The sequence below is a fragment of the Pithys albifrons genome, chromosome Z (genome assembly GCF_047495875.1).
Source record: "Pithys albifrons albifrons isolate INPA30051 chromosome Z, PitAlb_v1, whole genome shotgun sequence".
In the NCBI taxonomy this organism is placed as follows: domain Eukaryota; kingdom Metazoa; phylum Chordata; class Aves; order Passeriformes; family Thamnophilidae; genus Pithys; species Pithys albifrons.
In genome coordinates, this window is record NC_092497.1 from 65,047,861 (window position 1) to 65,068,414 (window position 20,554).

Sequence of the window (20,554 nt, forward strand, 5' to 3'; positions counted from 1 at the left end):
CTCCTAGAATGGTTGCCAGAGGGCTAGTGATACCATCCTGCCCGTGGACACACTTTGTCTGACCCTTCAGCTGAGACCTGTCTGGCATGGGAGACCCTACCGGTGGCACAAACCACCACCAGCACAGCACACAACCTCATGAGGGCATTCAAGCTTCTCCCCTGCAACAAGGGGGTGTCCCCGGAGAAGCATGTAGTGATAGGACAAGGTGGAATGGTTGAAAGAAATAGATTTAGAATCACAGAAGGGTTTGTATTGGAAGGGTCCCTAAAGATCATCTCATTCCAGTCCCTCTGCCATGCACAGGGACACCTTCCACTAGACCAGGATGCTCAGAGTTTCATCCAGCCTGACCTTGAACACCTCCAGGGATGTGGCATCCACAAGTTTTCTGGGCAACCTGTTCAAGTGCCTCACCACCTTCACATCAGAGAATGTTGATACCTAAATAAATCTATTCTCTTTTAGTTTGAAGGCATTCCCACTTGCGCTATCACTAAATGCTTTTGTAAAAAGTCCCTCTCCACCTTTCTTGCAGGCTCCCTTCAGGTACTGGAAGAAAGGTTAGTTATTAGATACCATGAGATTTTAAAATATTTTAAAAGATGAATTCTTTCCTTCAGATAGTTTGTAGTGCATTACCATTGTATTTTTCAACTTCTTCACATTCTTTTGGGGTAGAGTCCTAGTTTACAACTGGATATTATTACTGTAATGTGTTCAGGCAGCTTAAAAAGCTGAGATTTAGACACAGAGCACTAAAGCTCCAAATCTTGTGTTAAAGATCCTAGGGATAAATAGGGAATACACTGATTGTTTAACTCTGCTTAGAAAGGATGTCAAGGGCACTGAACATTTTCAAGTTCTTAAAATATGCCAGAAGGTCAGATCATGTGCCTGTAACTCATTTTTGAAAGTTGCATAGCCAATAATTCCAAATGCTTTTCTCAACTTCACCCTTCAGATCTTTGCCTATCTAAGCTAACTTATTTCCTCAAACTTGCTGAACATTCTCTAAATTTTTGTTCACCCACTCATCCATTTCAATGTGTTACCAAGAGATTTGAGTTCTAAAATAATTTTGTCATTTGCTATCATTATCTTCTATCAAGAAAGTGTTCTGCTTCATTATGTCTTCATTGAAATAAATCTCCAAATGGTGTGTGGGTGAACAGAGCCCTTCAATTTCATTTATGTCATTTGTGAAGAGTGGCAAAGAGCGACTGTCCACAAGAATCAATAATTTTATAAATACATATTAGCATGACTACTTGTATGATAGATCACATAATGAGGCATTCTACAGAGGTGCTGAAGCAGTAGATTATTATCCTATAGTTTTCCCTTTTTTCACTGTCACCATGTAGTAATACATATGCATTTTGTGCTGTATTGAGATAAAACAATGTTACTTCAACATAGCAAGACAATCTCATCATCTTCATATGGGGAACTGTGCTGGTTTAAAGGTAAATCAGCAGGAGAAGTCAACCCAACACAGATTATGTCAGAGTTAAAATTTATTAACAATATTACAATGAATGCAAAGGTGCAAAGAGAAACTGGTTTTGCCCCACAAACCCCAGAAGCAGAACCCAGGACCCTGGGGCACAAACAGAATGGTGTTCATTGGCCCCTGTGCCGAGCCCTATGTGGTTCCACTGAATCCAAAGCAAAAGGAAGGGAAAAACCTTCTGATGCAGATGATGGTCACAGTCCTGCCAAAGTTCTGCTCCTCCTCTGGAACCAGTGAGTGGTCCCAGAAGTCCCAAACCCCAAGATTATATACCCTCAGTGTCAGGTGGAAGCACCCAGTCCCTCGCCCAGGTCAAGGAGTTCCACAACGGGTGATCTCACTCTGTGAGTCATGGGGTATTTTTGGAATTGTTGATGGCCCATTAGCAGACACACCCACTCAGGCTGGGTGTGGAGGTGCTAACGACTCCCCAGAGGGGAGTTATCACAGCTCTTATCTCACAGGCTTCTTTAACACCCAGCTTGCAGCCTGAGGTGTCAGGTGTGCCCTGGGCACCTGCTGCAAATGGTCCATTGTTAGCAGTTCATGAGAAATGATGTAGAGGGTGTAGAATACACAGCTTTGATCACACCCACACAGTGATAAATTAGTCCTGGCTTGCTGAAGTAGGACAGTAACAAATTAGCATTATACTAATAAAATGGTGTATGTTTAAAATAATTTTACATCTTAATTTTTCAAGATTATAAGAGGTGACTGCCAGTACAGTGAGACTCCAGCCTTTTCACATGGTTGTGGAGGACAGATGCCACTCCTACTGTGAAGTAAGCTTGCTCTGAGGTGAAATTGCCTTGTAGATATTGGTGTGCAAAGAGCAATATTAAATACCTTTATTTCTTTGCAACAGTCAGTGTCAAGTCACATCAGCAAACAAGAATGCCTGATCCAGAGCACAGAAACCTTGAAAATATGTTACCAGGTCCAGTTCAAATTTCCCTTAGTCATCTGCCTTAAGCAGTTTCCATTTCTGAGTCAGCAGGTAGCAAGCTAATACAGAAATCAGAAGTCATAAGGCTAGACTGTACATTCTAGACTGTACATGTATTTATCTTCTCTATGAACATTTAAAAATTGGTTACTGAATAAATGTTTGCCCATGAAGAGATAATTCTTCAACACAAACCTCATCTCTAAAATGCTCTGAACAACACTTCTAAATGCTTTGAGGAAACTCAGACCTTTTTAATCATCATGGAAAATTAATTCATTTTTTTATTACAACCAAATTTCCTTCTCAAATGAGGCTAAAGAAGGATGCTCTAAGAAATATATGTTGCTCATATTCATCTTTGACATTTTGTGTAATTAGGAAGGAAAACTGTTTGCAGCCATGTTGGTCTAGCTCTTTTCATAGAGTCCTAATTGGTCGAATAATTAAGAAAAGGAAGAACTACTTTTAAAATCATAACCATAGTATGCACCTGGGTTTACACACCTGCTGCCTCATGACCCTCTCACAGATATGCTGTCATACTTTCTTGGCAAGTGAGAACTTCTGGTCTTCATAAATTCTGCCCATGATAACTTTTCAAGCTTACCTTTCCTTCAATCTTCTGTGATTAGCACCAATTAAATCTTGATTTGTGAAACATTATGCCACTTTCTCACTTTGCTTGTCTGCTTTCTCATAGCTTTAAGAGTCTGCAGCCAGAAAAACACAGAAACACTGTATGAAATGTTTATACCGCTTTAAAAAAAGTCAGAAAAATAGAATTAAAGCATTTCTCACTGGAAGGAATTCTTCAGTTATGATACAGGCATCGTATCTTCCAACTTCAATCAAAATCTGTGGCAATGTACACAGTATTCTTTCTGGGACCAGGAACACAATTCAGAAAAAAACAGAAGTGATCTAGAACATAGTGTTCCAGATCCAAGGCCTTAAAAATATAACAGGTGAGCCATTATCATGAAATTCTGTTTTCATCATTACTCTTTTATTAGTTCAACACAGATGAGTTCTGACCTCAACAGTGAAAAAAATGGCTAATAAAAAACTTATTTAGCTGAGATGGCACAAAACTGGATTTTGGTAAAAAAGAAGATATTCAGCATTAGAGCGCCATAAAGTAGCAAACAAAAATCCCATCTGCAGCTGTTGACTTCCTCCCAGCTATGATCCCATTGATTCCATCAAGGTTAGAAATCCATTGATCTGGCATTGGATTTCATTGAATAAAAAAAAAACAAAACCACAAACAAACAACCAGAACCACAAAAGCCTCTCTTTTTTGATTTTAGGCCAAGTCTAGAGCATTTTACCTAAAATTAATATAATCTAACCCATAATTCAAAAATTCTGAAAAAGCTCAGTTCGGCAAAATGTGGAGAAGAACAACTAATTTCATAGGGTTTAGAGTATCTTTGTTTAGACACTAGAAAAACCTGTGCAAATAAATGATAAAGCAGCTACTGGCAATCTTACTGGAAGAACTAAGTAGATGAGAAAGATCCCTCTGTGCATTCAGAACCAGCTACTGAATAGAAATAGATATGCCACTAAAAATAAAAGAATGTGTTGGATTAATTAAATACACTAGTAAGAGTTCTGGTTCTGCTGGATTAAACAGCATCTCCAAGTGAAAAGACATTAGTACCATTAAAAATCAGCAACCCACCCACAAAAATAAAAACCAGCAGCCCATCAACTCTGCCCCTGGGGACATTCAGAACATCTGTCAAAGAGGTCACGTTTGTTTATTTTACAAGTCAGTTCAGCAAAGGAATTTTATTTTTTTTTCTTATCTGGCTATATTGTGTAGCATATATGGCTGTTAAACTTTGAGGTGAGATGTCAGGAGACACAAGTTCTATGCTACAGGAAACACTCTGCAATTTTGGTGCTTAGTAACAGTAGTATTTACACACATAAGACACAGCTATGTGCATTCCCTTGGGGATCCTTTTGGCTCTTCACTGAACTTAGAAATACTACACTTTTTATTGGATTATTTTCTCATTAAAATGAGAGATATTAGACAGGAATTGATTACTTGTGTTTTGAAATTTTGTATCTACTCTCTGGTTTATGGTACTAATAACCAGTTGCAAAGATCCCATCTGGCAAACTGGCCTTAAATTTTAAAAAAAGCACTCTCAATTATCCTACCTGTATTTTAGGTAGATTATAAGCCCCTGTTCTTTGAAATCATTGCTAAATACTTTTGTTTTATCAAAGCATTTTTAAAAATGCAATACCCACGATTTCATCAATTCTCTGTGATGCAATTTCTTACCTAGGGTAACCATAAATTATGAGGAAAAGGCACTTCATTAGTTTTCTATGGAACAAATCAACTGTTCATCAAAGCTTATACAAATGTAATAATAGGGTGACCTAAGTGGTAGAAGTTGAAGGTCTAGAGAAGTTAAACTGAATTGCTTTTTCTTCGTAACTACAATCACTGAAGATCTTTTTTATGGAGTATGAAGAGGCAAGCTTTCACTTGCTACACTCTGCACTACACTGTACTGTGTATGTTCTGGTAGGACTGCTGTGCCTCTTTCAGCACTCAAACACCTCAAAATGTTGAAAATATTCCTAGCCTGTGAAGTTATTTGCTATGTTCTTAAGTAATTGACTTCAAATGTCAAGAAACTTCTACAGATTAGAAATGAATCATAGAATCATAGAATCGATTGGGTTGGAAAAGACCTCCAGGATCATTGAGTCCAACCCTTGGTTCAGACACAGAGCTACACAAGTATCAAGTCATCATGTGGCCAACAGAATATTTCGTTATGTATTTATGTTTGATCCTAGGCCTACAACAAAGTAATGTGGATTATTTTAGCCTTCAAGAAAAAAAAATGTCAATGCATATCTCTGTTTCCCATGCAAATGTTCAGATTTTCAAGACTGACTCCTCTGTATGTTAAAATTAAACACAAAAATAAAACAATTTTGTCATGCATATAATCTTGACCATGTCTACTCTGAGAACATTGTAGCAGTTATTAATATAGCTAAAGAAGGTATTCTTATTATCTTTACAGGTTAAATGTATTGACATTTTTTCACACATGCACTCTATTCATTTCATAGTGATTCCAAAATCTCTTAAAATCAGACAAAGATACAAGTAGTTTAAATAGAACTTAGACTTTTGTTTGCTCAGCAATTGGGCTTGGTATCTCTACATGCAGCTAGTCTCCCAAAGTACTATGTCTTTTGGTCTTTTTCCATAGCTGAGTTAATTTTTAAAATAACTTCAGCATTTCAAGAATGATCCATGGGCTTGGACTACTTTTTTTTTGTCCATTTTATTAGGATGCTTTTATAAAAGAGCTGGGGTTTTTTAATATACCTGCCCATACAGAAACTGCCAACTTGACTCTACATCCAGGATCAAAGCCAATGTGTATCATTCTGTAATAGGAAGACAAAATTAAAACCAACTTACTCATCAGGGTGTTTAAAACAATTGTATTCCACCTGTCTATTTTTTTGAACACTTCTTTAATTTTCTATGGCTGCTTTTTTTTCCCCATGTCTATGGAATTACATTTGATGAAATGAAAAAAAGAAAGACAAATTGTTAAGATAAAAAGTCCTACATTTTGTCATGCTTTTTTTCCTAAATCTTTTTAGGGACTAAACACTAGCAGAAAAGAACAAGAATGTTGTACTTTAACAGGAAACAAAAGGTATGTAGAGGTGTTAAGCAGTATTCAATATATATTGTCTTTCTGTTGCAGAACATGAAAATAAGATATGTTTCTAGCCCTCACAAGTTGTAGAGCATATTTGTAGTATCTTTTTTCTAAGGTTGCACAACTTTCAGATATTGCAAGCTTGAGAAAGGCTTATATCAGCTACAATCGCATTGCTTTATACTTGTAGGAGGGCATTTTTCTGTGCAAAGTGTGATGCAGAGAATTTTGCCTCTTGCAAGAGGGTACTATGAAATCCTTAATGTGAAAAAGGTTACTTATAAGTATTAAGAGAAACACACAAATCATGGAAACTGCACAGAGAAATAAGTAAACTTCGACTTAATTTTAGCTAATCTTTAGGAACCATTGAATTGCATTTAATTCTACTAGCTCACCAAAACAGCTCCCAAAACAAGCAGAGTAAGTTGTAAAAAGGGGCACATGAGAAAGTGAATAGGGATAAAATTAAATGAAGGCCTAAATTCTGAAGTTGTCTTGCAATTGATTTTGTTCCTACTGTCTGGAAAGGCACCATCTTGGCACCTGCAAGGATAAATCAGACCTTACTGAAAGTAACGTCTGAGACTCACAGTGTATGTGGGAGAAAATAAAAAGAAATTAAAATTTGCACCCAGTGACAAAGAAAACCAAAGTCAGAACTCTTCTGCACCAGTTACACCTGATCCTGCCCATCCTTTAACTTCATGTGCTTTTCTCGTCAAATAGTTTTTCAGTGCCACTCACATACTTTCCCGTATTTCCATACTGAAGTCTGAACACAGTCCTGGTGTTTCTTTTACTGTTTTTTTGCATTAGTTACTTTTGTTTTGCTTTGCTGTGACTTGTAACATAGTAGCATGCCAGCTTTCCTTTTAAGTGGTCTAGAATCCTTTATGATTTAATTACTCTAATATGATACTTACTCATTTGCTTCCTTTCTACCACTAGGCTTCCTCGTATTTTTTAATTAAATTTTCCTGATGGTGACAGGTGTAGACAAATTACTGCAGCTGCTCTACACATTTGAAATATATGGCCACTTTTTAGGTGTCTTTATATAAATTTATGCAGCTTGCTCCAGGTTTTAATACTTGGGATAGATAATGGCTCTTGTTTCTCATCCAGGTGGGATTTGAGTGCTCTTCCCTGACTCAACAAGGTACATACTTGTCTCTGTCCCAAAGCTGTCACGAGAAAGTGGGATCCATGTCAAGAGCATGTGTGACATGGTTGCAATTGGAGTTTTTGCTTATATTCTCCAGGCCTCATTTACCTGATCGTCACAGAAAGAAACCAGGCAAACTTCACTTGTGTTTTGAATGTTCTGAAATGGATGGTGTCAAGTGTAATTAAATATGATAAATTAAACTTTCATTCTGCACTCTCCACGTTATTCAACAAGACAACAGCAAGTCGTCCTTCCCCCCTCCCCACTTTACATTTACCGATTGAAATTGTAGGCTTGAAAATCATAAGCAACAACTTTACAAACATATTGAAAACTCTACCATAAGCCCACAGGGAATCGGGTCTTGATATTATATACACCTTCATCACGCTTATGGGTGGGGAGGGAGAAGGAGACCATTGTCAAGGAGTTGCACGGAGCAATAAAATCCTGCAGGGAAATCCTACAGGACACTCATGTGGCTCGAGAGCCCCCATTTTTGCCCCGGGAGCTGCGTTCGGCCGTGCTGCAGGTGGGCAGGCTGTGGGACAGGTGGGCAGGCAGGTGGGCAGGGCCGTACTGCTGCAGGTGGTCAGGCAGGTGGGCAGGCCATGGGACAGGTGGGCAGGCTGTGGGGCAGGTGGGCAGGCCATGGGGCAGGTGGGCAGGCCGTGGGGCAAGGTGGGCAGGCCGTGGGGCAGGTGGGCAGGCCGTGGGGCAAGGTGGGCAGGCAGGTGGGCAGGGCCGTACTGCTGCAGGTGGTCAGGCAGGTGGGCAGGCCATGGGACAGGTGGGCAGGCTGTGGGGCAGGTGGGCAGGCCATGGGGCAGGTGGGCAGGCCGTGGGGCAAGGTGGGCAGGCCATGGGGCAGGTGGGCAGGCCGTGGGGCAAGGTGGGCAGGCAGGTGGGCAGGGCCGTACTGCTGCAGGTGGGCAGGCAGGTGGGCAGGCCATGGGACAGGTGGGCAGGCTGTGGGGCAGGTGGGCAGGCCATGGGGCAGGTGGGCAGGCCGTGAGGCAAGGTGGGCAGGCAGGTGGGCAGGGCCGTGCTGCTGCAGGTGGACAGGCAGGTGGGCAGGCCATGGGGCAGGTGGGCAGGCTGTGGGGCAGGTGGGCGGGCAGGTGGGCAGGCCGTGCTGCTGCAGGTGGGCAGGCAGGTGGGCAGGGCCGAGCGGGGGGCGGGCGAGGCCGGCTCTGGCGTTGCCAGGTGGAGCGCGACGTCTGCGCCTCGCCGCGGTGAGCGCGCAGCGCGCCGGAGCGCACGCAGCGCTTCGGCTTGGCCCGGCTCGGCTCGGCTCGGCTCCGCTCCGCTCCGCTCCGTTCCGCTGCGCTCTACACACCTTCGCGCGGCGCCCAGTGCCCCAGCCCCGCGCCCCTCGCCATGGCGCAGGCGATCAAGAAGCAATGCGTCTGCCCCAGCTTCGTGAGGAGGAACTGGCTGCTACTAAGCACGGTGGCCGCCGTGCTGGCGGGTGAGCGCGGGGGCAGGCAGGGAGCGCCGCGCCGCCGCCCCCCGCCCGGCCTTGCCCGCACGCCACGGCCTTGCCCGGCCGCAGAGCGGCGCGGCGCCGCAGCGGAGCCCGCGGCGGGGCCAGGGTGGTCGGCGGTCGCAGGGCCGAGCCGGGCGGCGCGGGGCGATGCTAACGACCCACCTGAGCGGCGGGCGAGGGCAGCCGGCCACCCTTCCCCGGCATCGCCGCAGCCGCGGGGAGCGGCTCCGCAGCGTTGCGGTGCTGCGGCGGCAGGGCGAGAGCGGGGCCGGGACGAGAGCGGGGCCGGGGCGACAGCGGGGCTGGGCGCGGGGGAACGCGGCGACCGCACTGCTGGCCGGGTGCCCCTGTCCCGCCGGCCCATGTGGCAAAGGTCGGTGATCGGCGGGGAGAGACCGCGCTGTGCGGAACGTGCGGGGGCCCGGGGGCTGTGCGGCCGCGGGGCTGCGGGTCCCCATCGCGCTGTGCCCCGGGCGACGTTCCGCAGCCCCTGTGGTGGGGACCGCGGTGCCTGCCTTCGTGAGGCTGAACGGCCCGAGAGCATCGACGAGGGCTTTGGGGAGCTTCTGATGGCCCAAGCGAGCGCTGCGACTGCAAGAGTTTGGCAGTGCCACCCATCTTTCAGAGGCGTTTCGGGAGTGAAAACTTTGGCAATGTCACCCCAACCTCCAGAGAGGGTTTCAGGGCCTCCAGTGTAAAGACAGGAGGATTTCTGCCCTGCGTGTCAACAAGTTTTTGAAGGGCGAACGAATTGAAGGCCATCTTCCTTAGGATAGATGGGCAGAAAGGACAAAGAAAATGTGTCAAATTACTTGGACCAAGAGTCTTTTCTGTAGAGCATAATTTTGGCTCTTGTCGCACACCTGTTTTCATTTTCTCCTGGTGATTATTTGGAGATTTTCCTTTGCATTATTGCTGCTGTAGAGAAGTGCTGCTTTAAATACTTCATTCACTTGCTATCTGATGGGTCTCTTTCAGATGACTTTTCTGCTAATTTGCATTTTGGCCAGAACATGCCTATTTCAGTGCAAGTTTGTTCAGGAGAGAAATATTATGTTGGAATTCTACGCAGCTTTTTATAAGCTGTGGTCAGAACTGTGCTTGTGCATACATGTGTATTTTTATTGACACATTCAGTATTTGAAAGATATCCATTCTTTTTCACATCTTCAGTAAGTGGAAGGATTTTTCTGAGTTATGTATACCAAGTGCTAAGGGCTTTCTTTGAAATCTGACTGTACAGCTGGAGGAGTGTCTACATGCTTCTGCGCTTGTGTGTATACGGTTGCTTTTTCACGTACTCCTGTCCAGTGCCCTTCTTCCTTCCCAAGTTACAGTAGTGGTTAAGAAATATTTTTCTCATTACCTTCAGTGATTGTAGTTAGAACTGAACTGTGTGATGTGATTCTGTAGGTGGATCATTCTGAAATTAAATTTCTCTGGGAGCCACAGAGTCTAATAGTACAGGAACTGTGGGGACAATTTGACCCCAATGCTCCTAATACCCGGTGAGAATTTACAGTGAGAGAGTGGCAGGCACACGAACCTGTGTCCTTGGACGTCTCTGTCTGTTACACCGTAATTAACAGTCCAGAACCCAGGGGAGTCTTCAATATTGCCAGAGAGAATCTTCCTAATAATTTCGTGAGCTCTAAACTGAATTACATTTTGTATGTAGCTATTTATCTGCTAAATTTTCAGTATTTCTTTGGGGTGAAGTAAGGTGCGCAAGAAGAACAGTGAAACTCTTGTCAAGTTGGAGTTGAATCATGTTACTGTTTTACTACAGCTTGAGGAAAGTTTGTAATATACCTAGAGTCCACAAACTCTTCATAGTTACATTTGCATATTCAGTTTTATATACACTGGGAAATTGCAATAAGATTTATTAATTTAGTTTGTTTGGAGAAACAATCTAACATTTTTGAGCAGAAAAGTAGTGCATGATTTTGAAAGAAGCAAATACCTCCAGGCTTTTCAGAAAAGTAAGATAAATGAGGAGTGGAAATAAATGCAGCAAGGTGTGAAAATAAGCTGTGAAAGCTGTCCAGCCATGCTGGCAAATATTTGATATTCCTATACTATCATACAAAATCATGATTTTTGCTCATCATTTTCAGAGCCATGTTCGGTATCCAGTTGAAGTATGCTTGTCTTTGCTGGCACCCTTACTAAGCTGATAAGTTTTCCTGATGACTTGTGTGCATCTCTGACAAGACACAGAAACAGACAAAACCCCCTCCTTCAAGAGAAATTATATTGTCTTATATTTTAAGCATTCAACCCTTTGACTGTCATTTACATTTTCAAAACATTGGACTCTCTTAGCAGTGGAGGTAGGGGATATTTTAAAATTTGTACTGAAAATATCTTCAGTGTCACATCTTTTTGATGAAAACACCTGGCTACATTATTCAAAGTAAACAAAACTCAGGGCTGAAGAGGTTATTTTCCTTACCTTAATAGACATTCTTTTTCAGCCCACCAAACTGATGTGAAGAGATCCACGGCCAGGAGAGTAGCAGCCTCCTGCAGATACCTGCAAAAGGAGGTGTATCATATGCCTTTTACACTGCTGGCCTTGCTAAGCCCAAAGCAGCTGAGCTGACAAAAAACAGTTTAAAAGTCAACTAACTTCGAGTGCTTCTTCAGCCTTTCATATAGACAGTATATTGCTTCCAGTTTCTACAATCAAGTTAAATAAACCACAAATGTCCCTGAAATTTACTCACCCTGAAAACAGGTGTCCAAAGGGCAATTGCATACGGAAAGTTTAAGTCACACTTCACAGGATTTTCACGGAGCATCTTGTTTTTTGTCTTTGCCACGTCTCCAAAAGGTGACTATTGCCACACAGCCAAACCAGTCATTAAAGTGAAAGGCTGGTTATGTGTAAATACTTGCTCATTCATTAATCTGCATGTCATAGCCTAATAGCTTGTAAAGCTGGGCAGTTCTTCAGCAGAACAGCTTTTTTCTTACAGTAGAAACTAAAGTGTAGGTTTGCCCACATACAATCTAAGGCACTGAGTTGCAGTAGTACACTATACTAGAGTAGAAATCTTTTTATGCTCTCAGAAATTATACGCAAAAAGCTGACTTGTTTAATACTTTGAAATCTATTAGACCTTTTTATTTTTTTTTTTTTTTGGTAGCAGTTCTGTGGTGAGGGAACATGAATCTGAATTATGCAGTTGACCTAAATTCACAGGTTACTTCCCCACTCTCCCCACATTAAATAGAGTGCCCGAAGTGGGACTTTTTCAACAGCCCATGTTTGGGACGCTGAAATTATTCAGGTATTCACGAAGAATATGCAAGAAATGCAATATTTATATTGATACAGGAGACTGTGAATGGCACGCTTCCTTTCTTCAGCCTGCCATCAGAGGTATTTAAGTGCGAGGCAGTGATGGCCAAGTTTGTGCTCTGCTGTTAGCATCCTCCTCTGTTCTCTTCACATGTGTACGGGGTGGTCATGCTGTACACCTCAGTTAAAACGAGAAAGGGACCGCGAGTGCCACAGCCGTGCAGGCGGGAGCCGGGCGGGTGGCCCAGGGGTGTCGGGAGCTGTCCAGGGTGGCTCGGGAAGAGCCCGGGGACCGGGCGGAGCTGCAGCAAGCGGGGGGGGGGAAGGCAGGGACCGAGTGACAGAAAGGGTGGGGTCAGGTGTTCAGGCTGCAGCATGCCTGAATACCAGCTTTTCCAACTCTGAAATGAAGTTTATTCAGTCTTTGCAGCATCAGACACCTTGCTTGTGTCGTTCCCCTGTTGAAAGATTGAGGCTGACATCAGACCTCCTTTTCTCCCCCCATTTGAGAGCGAAATTAAAATTTATATGGTTCCCATTGTAGCACGAGTCCTGCAGGAACTTTGAGTTGTGACTACAGCTTTTTGCCAGGATTTGATGAGTGCAGCAGCCACTGGAGCTTCTGGTTTGTGCTTTATGATACCACACTAGGAGTCCATATGACAAAAAGTTATTCTCTTTGATATTAATGAAAGTTATTATTTTATATTCTAATATCAAGTAGTAATATGTTCCTATAAGAACATTTTTTGTTGTTTTTTCCAGACTATTCAGGTGTATTCACACCTGCTAAATGAAATGCTATGTAATCAGACACAGGGGGATTTGACAGCTGCTTTTAAAAGCAGTAGTTCCACATTACTGTAGGCCCACCAGTGCATTCTTACAAGAGTGAATGTCTCACAGGGTGAAGACAACAACTGAATAATTAGTACCTTATCACTGCTGATAGCCTTTCACTGTGGAGAAGGCCACCCTAAGTCCAGGGACTTCACCATACTCCTGAGTTTCCTTTGCAAATATAGCTTGCAGCCTCTAAACTCCATAAACCTATAAAGTCTTTCTGTTGCTCATGGTAAGTTGCTTCTGTCTCTGACAAATGTCATTTAAAAGTCAAAAGCTCGTTCTGGATATGGACTAAGGTTTCACTGTTTTCATTTCCACGTTCTCATACCTTTACCAAGAAGTGGCCTGTTAGCTTAGTTTAGGCTGTCTTCAGCACCATTTCTCACTGCTTGCACAATACAGTGGGAAGATTACAAACAATGAAACAGATTAATCATCTCTTGAAATACACTAGCAAAAACAGCAGGAAAGAAATTAAAGAGAATATACTAAAAGAAAAGAATTATTACTTTGTCAGTTTCTGTGAAAGTACAGTTGTAAAGCAATCATCTGATTCCTTTAAGGAAATCTGAAGCATAACATTTTAGTAATTCAGAATTTATAACAAATGAAGTCCAGACATTCTGAACCAATTGTGGCAGCATGGAAATTTAACAAAAGATTCCGTTTTCTTCCTGGTGTGCTTTAGAGCAGTATAGATGACAGTTGTGACTTTTTACGCCTCTCTGGAGAGTTGCAATACTTACCTCTCTATGCTTTTCTGTCACACTTACATACAGTTCAGTGTAGGATGGGATCTGTTCAGAAATGTGTGAAACCCACAATTCTGAGAAATGTCTGAACTTAACTTTAAAGACAGAAAGTATAAATGGAGAAGGGCTAGCAGTTTCATCGGAGAGTTTCACATACTACTGAGGATCAAAAACACTCTAAATCAGAAGGTCATCCAGTGAAAGAATCCAAAGGTAACTAAGTTAAGCATGATGCTTTATTGGCTCTTGAGCTGTTTCAAAGCAAGAAAGCCCATCTTTTAGTTGTTCTTCTATCCTGTGAAGTGTTTTCCTCTTTTATTATTTGATGTAAGCCTTCAGTTTACTTCACATCAATGAAGTGAAACTATCAATGGAGCTGAACTTTGAAATAAAAGGAGCTTTGGAAAAGTTAGCCTAAGACAAACTTATATTTTACAAAGCCTCAATACTACCAAAGTCAATGCACTATTTTTTTTCCATTTGAAACAGTGACACCAATACTAATACCAACAAAATACTTACTGTATCCCAATATTATTTAAGGTAAAATACAATAGTGTAATTACAGATTTTTTTCTTTTCTGTTCACATATAAGAAGCAAAGCATAAAGACATTTTCATCTTGTATACCCCAACAAACAGATGATGTTCAGGTTTAGACTACTCACAAATGATACTTGCATTGTTTGCAATTTTTTTTCCACAAAAGCCTCACAGAATTTGAGCAAGACATTTGTACTTATAGTCCCACAGCATTATGTCATGCTGTGAGATTACATCTGTATCATATATTTTCCCGAAGATGAGGGCTATATTGGAGTTAGTGTTCCAGATCTTATGGTCCTTTCATGCTTTTGGAGTGGCAAACAACCTGGCCTTGCTTAATCTGAGCAGATTTTGTAGGTCATATATCTGATTTCTCAACGCTTTGATGTCTTTGTTAGTTTTAGAATAACAATGTTTCTGCATATCTGCATCTGTCTATCTTTAGTGTCCACTAAATTGCCTTTCCAGCTCCTTATCTCAGTCACAATCATTCCACTGCCCTTCCAGCAAGGGGATAGCTAGAACAGTATGTCCTGTTTACCGTCCTTTTCTCTCATCAAAGAAGCTGTAACAAGGGTCAGAAGACGGCAGATATTTAATTACTGACCTGTCACCTTTCTTAAACCATTGCCAGCTCTTTAATTTCTAGTGTGTTAGAGGAGTCTTAAATGAAGATGTATTTTTCCTGATATGCTCTATTGAGCTAATATATCTTGGGCTATCCAGGATGTACAAAGATGCTCGTATAGCTTTGGGATAGCAAGCAAATGATGCGGAAAGAGAAAAAAAGATCAGTGGGCTTTTACAAGAAAGGTTGAGAAATTCTTCATTTTTTTGGGTGGCATTGTAATGGTACCAGTGGTGGTGTAGTGCATTAGACCATATAAGCAAAATATTAGATGCTGGACTAGGGAGATGACAGTAATTGAAATGAGTGAGAAAATGGGTCCAAACAAAACCACTCTTTTGTAAAATTAGTGATTTTGGAGACATGAAGGAAGCATTAAGACCTGTAAATATCTGTATGACTGCACAGGAGAGAGGTCATAGTTAAAGAAGGTTCACATGTTACAGATGTGTGGGGTGGAGGAGAATGGAAATGGTTTTAGAAATGACATCTGAAAGGGGTGTAGAGAAGGTCTGAAAAAGAGGAAGGACAAGTTACTGTTGTCAAGTTACATTTTGGTTTTACTGTAAAACACAGGACTATGAGCTGGAAAGATACCTCTCGAATTACCATATCTAGCCTATTGCTGCTTCACGTTACACCATTTTGGGTGAAATTCTATAACACATCATGCCCATCTTACAGCTGGATAGGCTTCCTGCTGCTGCACTTCCTCCTTAGGAAGCTATATTAGTCAGTCTGTTCATTGAAAGCATTAAAATTTCCCATCTAAAAGTATTAAGTTTCACTATGCATCCATTATTTAAAATATTTCTCATTCTCTATTATTTGACCATTTTCTGTATTTTTATCTCACTCATCCCCGTTGGACAAACAAAGCTCTTTAATCTTCTTTCAATAGGTAGGCTTCTCATTGTTTATGTCACTCTACAAGTCCTTCTTTGCATGTGTTTCACTTTAAGTTCACTTTTCCTGAAACCTTAATGAGTTTCACATGCTATCCCCCAAGAGAACAAGGGCTTTCATGAGGACACATCCAAATTCATGAGGAAATGTAGTTTGTATAGCTGCTAGGAGAGAACTGTCATTTTCCCCAGATTACTTAATGACATAATTAATTAATTAATTACATAATGTTGATAATATGCCGTTTATTATGTTACAGTTATAAGCACAGTACTTCACAATTCTAATAAGTCAACGTGTTTGTTGAAAAACCATTAAAGAAACAAATTGTGTCTCTGATACAACTTAGTTTATTTTAACAGAGTTAGGGACTAACCAAGGAAGGAATTCTTCACACTACCTCTATTTTTCCTGTATGGCCTTTATGTTCCTTTAAGTAGGTTCTCTGCAGCAGTTGTACCTGGATGAAGCACAATTGTGACATTTTTCTCTTTCCTTCAGCTCTATATTTTCTTGGCTTTCACAGGTATAAATTACATCTGTATATGGAAACTGTTTGGAAGATACATACATATGAAGTCCATCTACAGCATGTTTAGATAAGTGAGAATCCAATAGGAGAAACCGTTAAATAATCAAATTGATTAGCCATCTGCACATTGGTTTTCTGGGGCAGCACTGGTTCAGCATTCAGCAGAACTGTGATCATGCATTCACAGGAGAATGCCCACTGTTACCCTCTTCCTTGCTGAGTGGAACTCAACTGCCCTTGGTTGGACTAAGGGTGAGGTGTGTCCTGTGCAGGGCTGCATAGCAGAGAGGCTGCTCTGGGTAATCAGTGACTGCTACAGGCTCTTGCAGAAGGAGTTAGGTGGGTTTGCTGGTTGCAGTAGCCCTCACACCTGCTCTAAATAAAGGGAGGATGCTCACACTGGACAAGCTGGTTTTTAACCCCTCTGGCCAGCACTCCACTTTTCCTTCATTCCTAAAGGTCCATCACAGGGAGTCACTGTCGACCTGAACTTTCCTCACACTGCAGTCCGATGACAGTGTTATTTGTGTGAAGGAATTTACAACCACTGCACCCTCAACAGGTTAATCAGAGAGAGGATCAGAGGCAGAGAAACAACACATCTTACTCGAGTACATTCCTACTAAATATTCTTCCATAGACCAAAATCTGACTTGGGAACTTTTTTCTGGCATATGAGAGGACTTTTCTTGGAATGTCTTTGTAAGCAAGCTGGTAGTCTGGGCAAGCAGCATCCAGAGAGTTAAGATCAGTTGCCATGCCATGCAATTATACCCCTGAGACTCTAAATCCTACCCCAGTAGTTGCCTGCAGGTTTCTAAGAATCTTTTTTTTTTAAATCAACATTAGTATGTTAATTGGAAGATACATTGTCAAGTAGAGTGTAAAACAGCAAAATGCATAACATTAGTATTAAAAATAATGCAGAGAGCTGAATTAATAAGGTGAAATTATAAATTTCTAAGTATTACTATAATTAATATATTCTTCTACGCCCTCTATTTTAGTGTTCTGTAGTTGGCACTGTGTATTTCTTTGTAGCTAAGAGACCGACAGTGATAACAAACTCTGTGGAGAGAGCAGAGATGAAATTGCCTTATAAAATATTACTATAGGACTCAGAATGTATCAGGGACTCCAAAAGTCTTGCCTGCCTGTTCTGCAATTTTATATGTTTACATTTAATGTTTTGTTTTGTGTTTCAAATCAAGCCAGAGATTTTTGTTTGCAAGCCTTTTCAGCTCCATGAATCACCTGCTGTAAAGTTAATCCCACCAATCTGAAAAAGCACTTGTGTTTTAGTCTGTCACATGTACAGCATATCATGGGAAATTACAAGGAACTGAATCACTTAATAGCACCATCCAGTTGCTAAAGTACAACTAAGTAATACTAGGTTTGAATCTTGCAATATTTCTTCTTTCCGTGCTGTGTCAAAGGAAAACTCTGGTAATTCCCCCAGTGTCTATCAGCATCACCCAGAGTCACCAACTCTGCTCTAGTGAAAGGGAGTTTCCACAATCTGGAATTGTAGGAAAACAGGAAAAATAAATACTGCAACTTTTTTTTCAGAGAGCTACATGGTGCACTTCAGAACAGTTTATTTTATGGAACAGGTTATTTGTTCTGCAGAAATGTATGCTGGATTTCTTTTCTGTTTGTCTTTATGGTTCATTCCTAAGGATTGTTCCCATAATGAAGTCAGTGGGAGTTGAAGGTGATTTGCTGTTTCTTTGTTGTCCTGCACTCTGATGGAGTGGGAACTCCCGCCAATTAACACTGTGCATCCCAGACAGTGTTCTCATCCATGAGTGCAAATAATACGTTAGGAAGTCTTATCTGTTAGATACCAATTTTGTGTGATTTATATTCTCTTTCAGTGAGAAATAGGAGCAGTCATCTTTATGTGTAGACTTCATTCATTAGTATGTAAATTGTGAATTGTTTTACCAGCGAGTGAAGGTAAAGAAAGTAAAAAAAGCATGCTATTATATTGTCTTATTACCACAGATGTAATCAGGTTTTGAAGAGCAATTAACCCACAATGGTAATAATGGAAAGTAAGTAAGTACAGTCATGTCATTCTGCATGTCCTGAACTAATTTGGGTACTCGGGAGTTCTGAGTTTTGAAATTCAAGATCAGAATTGTGTTGACCCCACATATTAATACAAAAAGGCTTCAGGATTTAGCCATCACTTCCTGAAAAATTGTGAATGGTCTCCATGTTTGATTGCTCAGGTGGCTGCTGAGCAGCCAGTGCATTTTTCCAAGTTTACAGTAGCTGTAGGACAATATATGACACTCCCCACTGTGTGCTAGTGTAGCTGAGCCCAGATATCATGCAATTTGCTTGAATAGAATGCGTGGGGGTTTTCTTACTAATTTTCAAATCTGTGTCATGAACTGCAGCATGGTATTTGAAGAAAAACTTGGTAACCCAGTAGTCATTCCCAAACAAATAATTTACCTTTTCCCTTAGAATTTTGGAAAGAACAGCAATATGCAAAAAGACACTCTAGATGAAGGCCAGATTGTGCTAAATGACTGTTCAGCAGACAACCAAATGTTACAGAAGTTACTTTGCAGATATGCAAAACTCTCAGCAGAATGGTCTTCCAAGACACATTTTACCTACTTTCTGTGATACATACCCAGGCCAGACTCGTTCTGCCACGTTATTGCACACAACCATTGCCTCCTAGGTCCTGGAAAGCCACAGGCTTGGGAGACATGATGGATTGAGTGCTACATGCAGTGCAGTTAGCTGCAGGTAGTAGCTAATGTCTTGCAGCACTTTCTGCTCCTCTTTCCCTAGGTAACACAACAAAAAATGGTTCATCACATACAGAGGAGGCATGTTTTCTCACTAGCTTTTTATGCTGGGACTCCCTGCCAACAGATTTCTCTTGGAATGCTCATTTTCAGTAATTTTCTTATGCTGTTTTTCTTCTCTTGTTTTTCTCATCCTTATCCTTCACTTCTCTTAATCTGCATTTACAGGTTTTCTTTGAAGGATTTTCTGTCTGTTACCAAGTTTGTGAAAAAAGGCTACATGCTGCCTGGGAGAGTGGTGACAAGGGGTCAAGGCATGTGTTGTTTCATATGGGTTCACATGAGAGAATTGTTCTGTGGACTCTTCATATGTTGCAATCCCAGGGACCCAGACTGCACTTTTTGCTTTCTGTGTTGCTGGCTGCTGAGAGAGAAAATGTAGACAGCATACTATACAGAATGCATAATAGCAGGAATATATTTGCATTAGAAAATTAAATGAAAGACATGGGATAGTACAGCTTACTCCACCATCATTCTTCACATCTAACCAGTACTGGAGAAATCTGGACCTTTAGTGGGATGTGTCATTTTGCTCCAGGTAGAGGATTGCGCTTGGGGTAAAAATTATAACCTAACTTAGCCATGTAGGAAGAGAAGAAAAATCAAGGAGAAGGGGTGGAAAGAAATTAAAACAATTTATTATGAACAAGAAGAAAGGTGGAGCAGGTTGAAAGTGAAGAAGGGTGACAAAGGCAAGCAAGAAAAGTGATGTTTTTTCTTCAAAAAAAGTAGAAATTGAGATTTTTGTAAGACTTTCATCTCTGCCTACTTGGGGCTACTATCATCAATGTGATCCTAAATGCAGTGGTGACCAGGTGAAATACATTTATGCTGGGCTGCACTCCTCTCTATGTGTTACAATTCCCAAGAAGAAATTTTTGGTTGACGTTGGTTGTTGAGATGAGGGTAAAAAAATTCTATGTATGTCCATTTCCCATACATAAGTAATTTTATTTTGCTAAATTTCTACTCTGTTACAGATGCTTGCATATAAGTGCTCTATCTGGTAAAGAATTTGCACGAACAAGGAGTTGAGAGCAATATTGTAATTTCAAGAGACTGTTGGAATGAAAGACTCTATTCTTAGCTATTGCCACTAGATAAATAATAACGCCAAAAAACAGCAAACGCAAAACATCTTAAGAAAGCCCTGCTAAAATTCTGAGAGCACGTAGGAAGTTTTTAGAGTGAAATCTAAGGAAGTGTAAAAGGGAACTCAAAAGAATGAAAGCAAGGGTGAATCTTTCTACCTGCTAGTAATCTTGCTGAATATACAATGATCAAACTTCAGGGACTGGTCAAGAAAGTCACCACCTAAAATGAAAGGCTGATGAACATGTTGTAGTC

General features: G+C 41.3%; 1 protein-coding gene across 1 annotated transcript in view; it reads left to right on the forward strand.

Moving 5' to 3' along the window:
- The first annotated feature begins 8,554 nt into the window (after nt 1–8,554).
- The window catches only part of SLC1A1 (solute carrier family 1 member 1), a 57,401-nt gene continuing 45,401 nt past the window's right edge, over nt 8,555–20,554 (forward strand). The window contains exon 1 of the mRNA XM_071580630.1: nt 8,555–8,832. Within this exon, the coding sequence (XP_071436731.1) occupies nt 8,742–8,832 (91 nt within the window). The 5' untranslated portion in view covers nt 8,555–8,741. The remainder of the gene's footprint in view (nt 8,833–20,554) is intronic.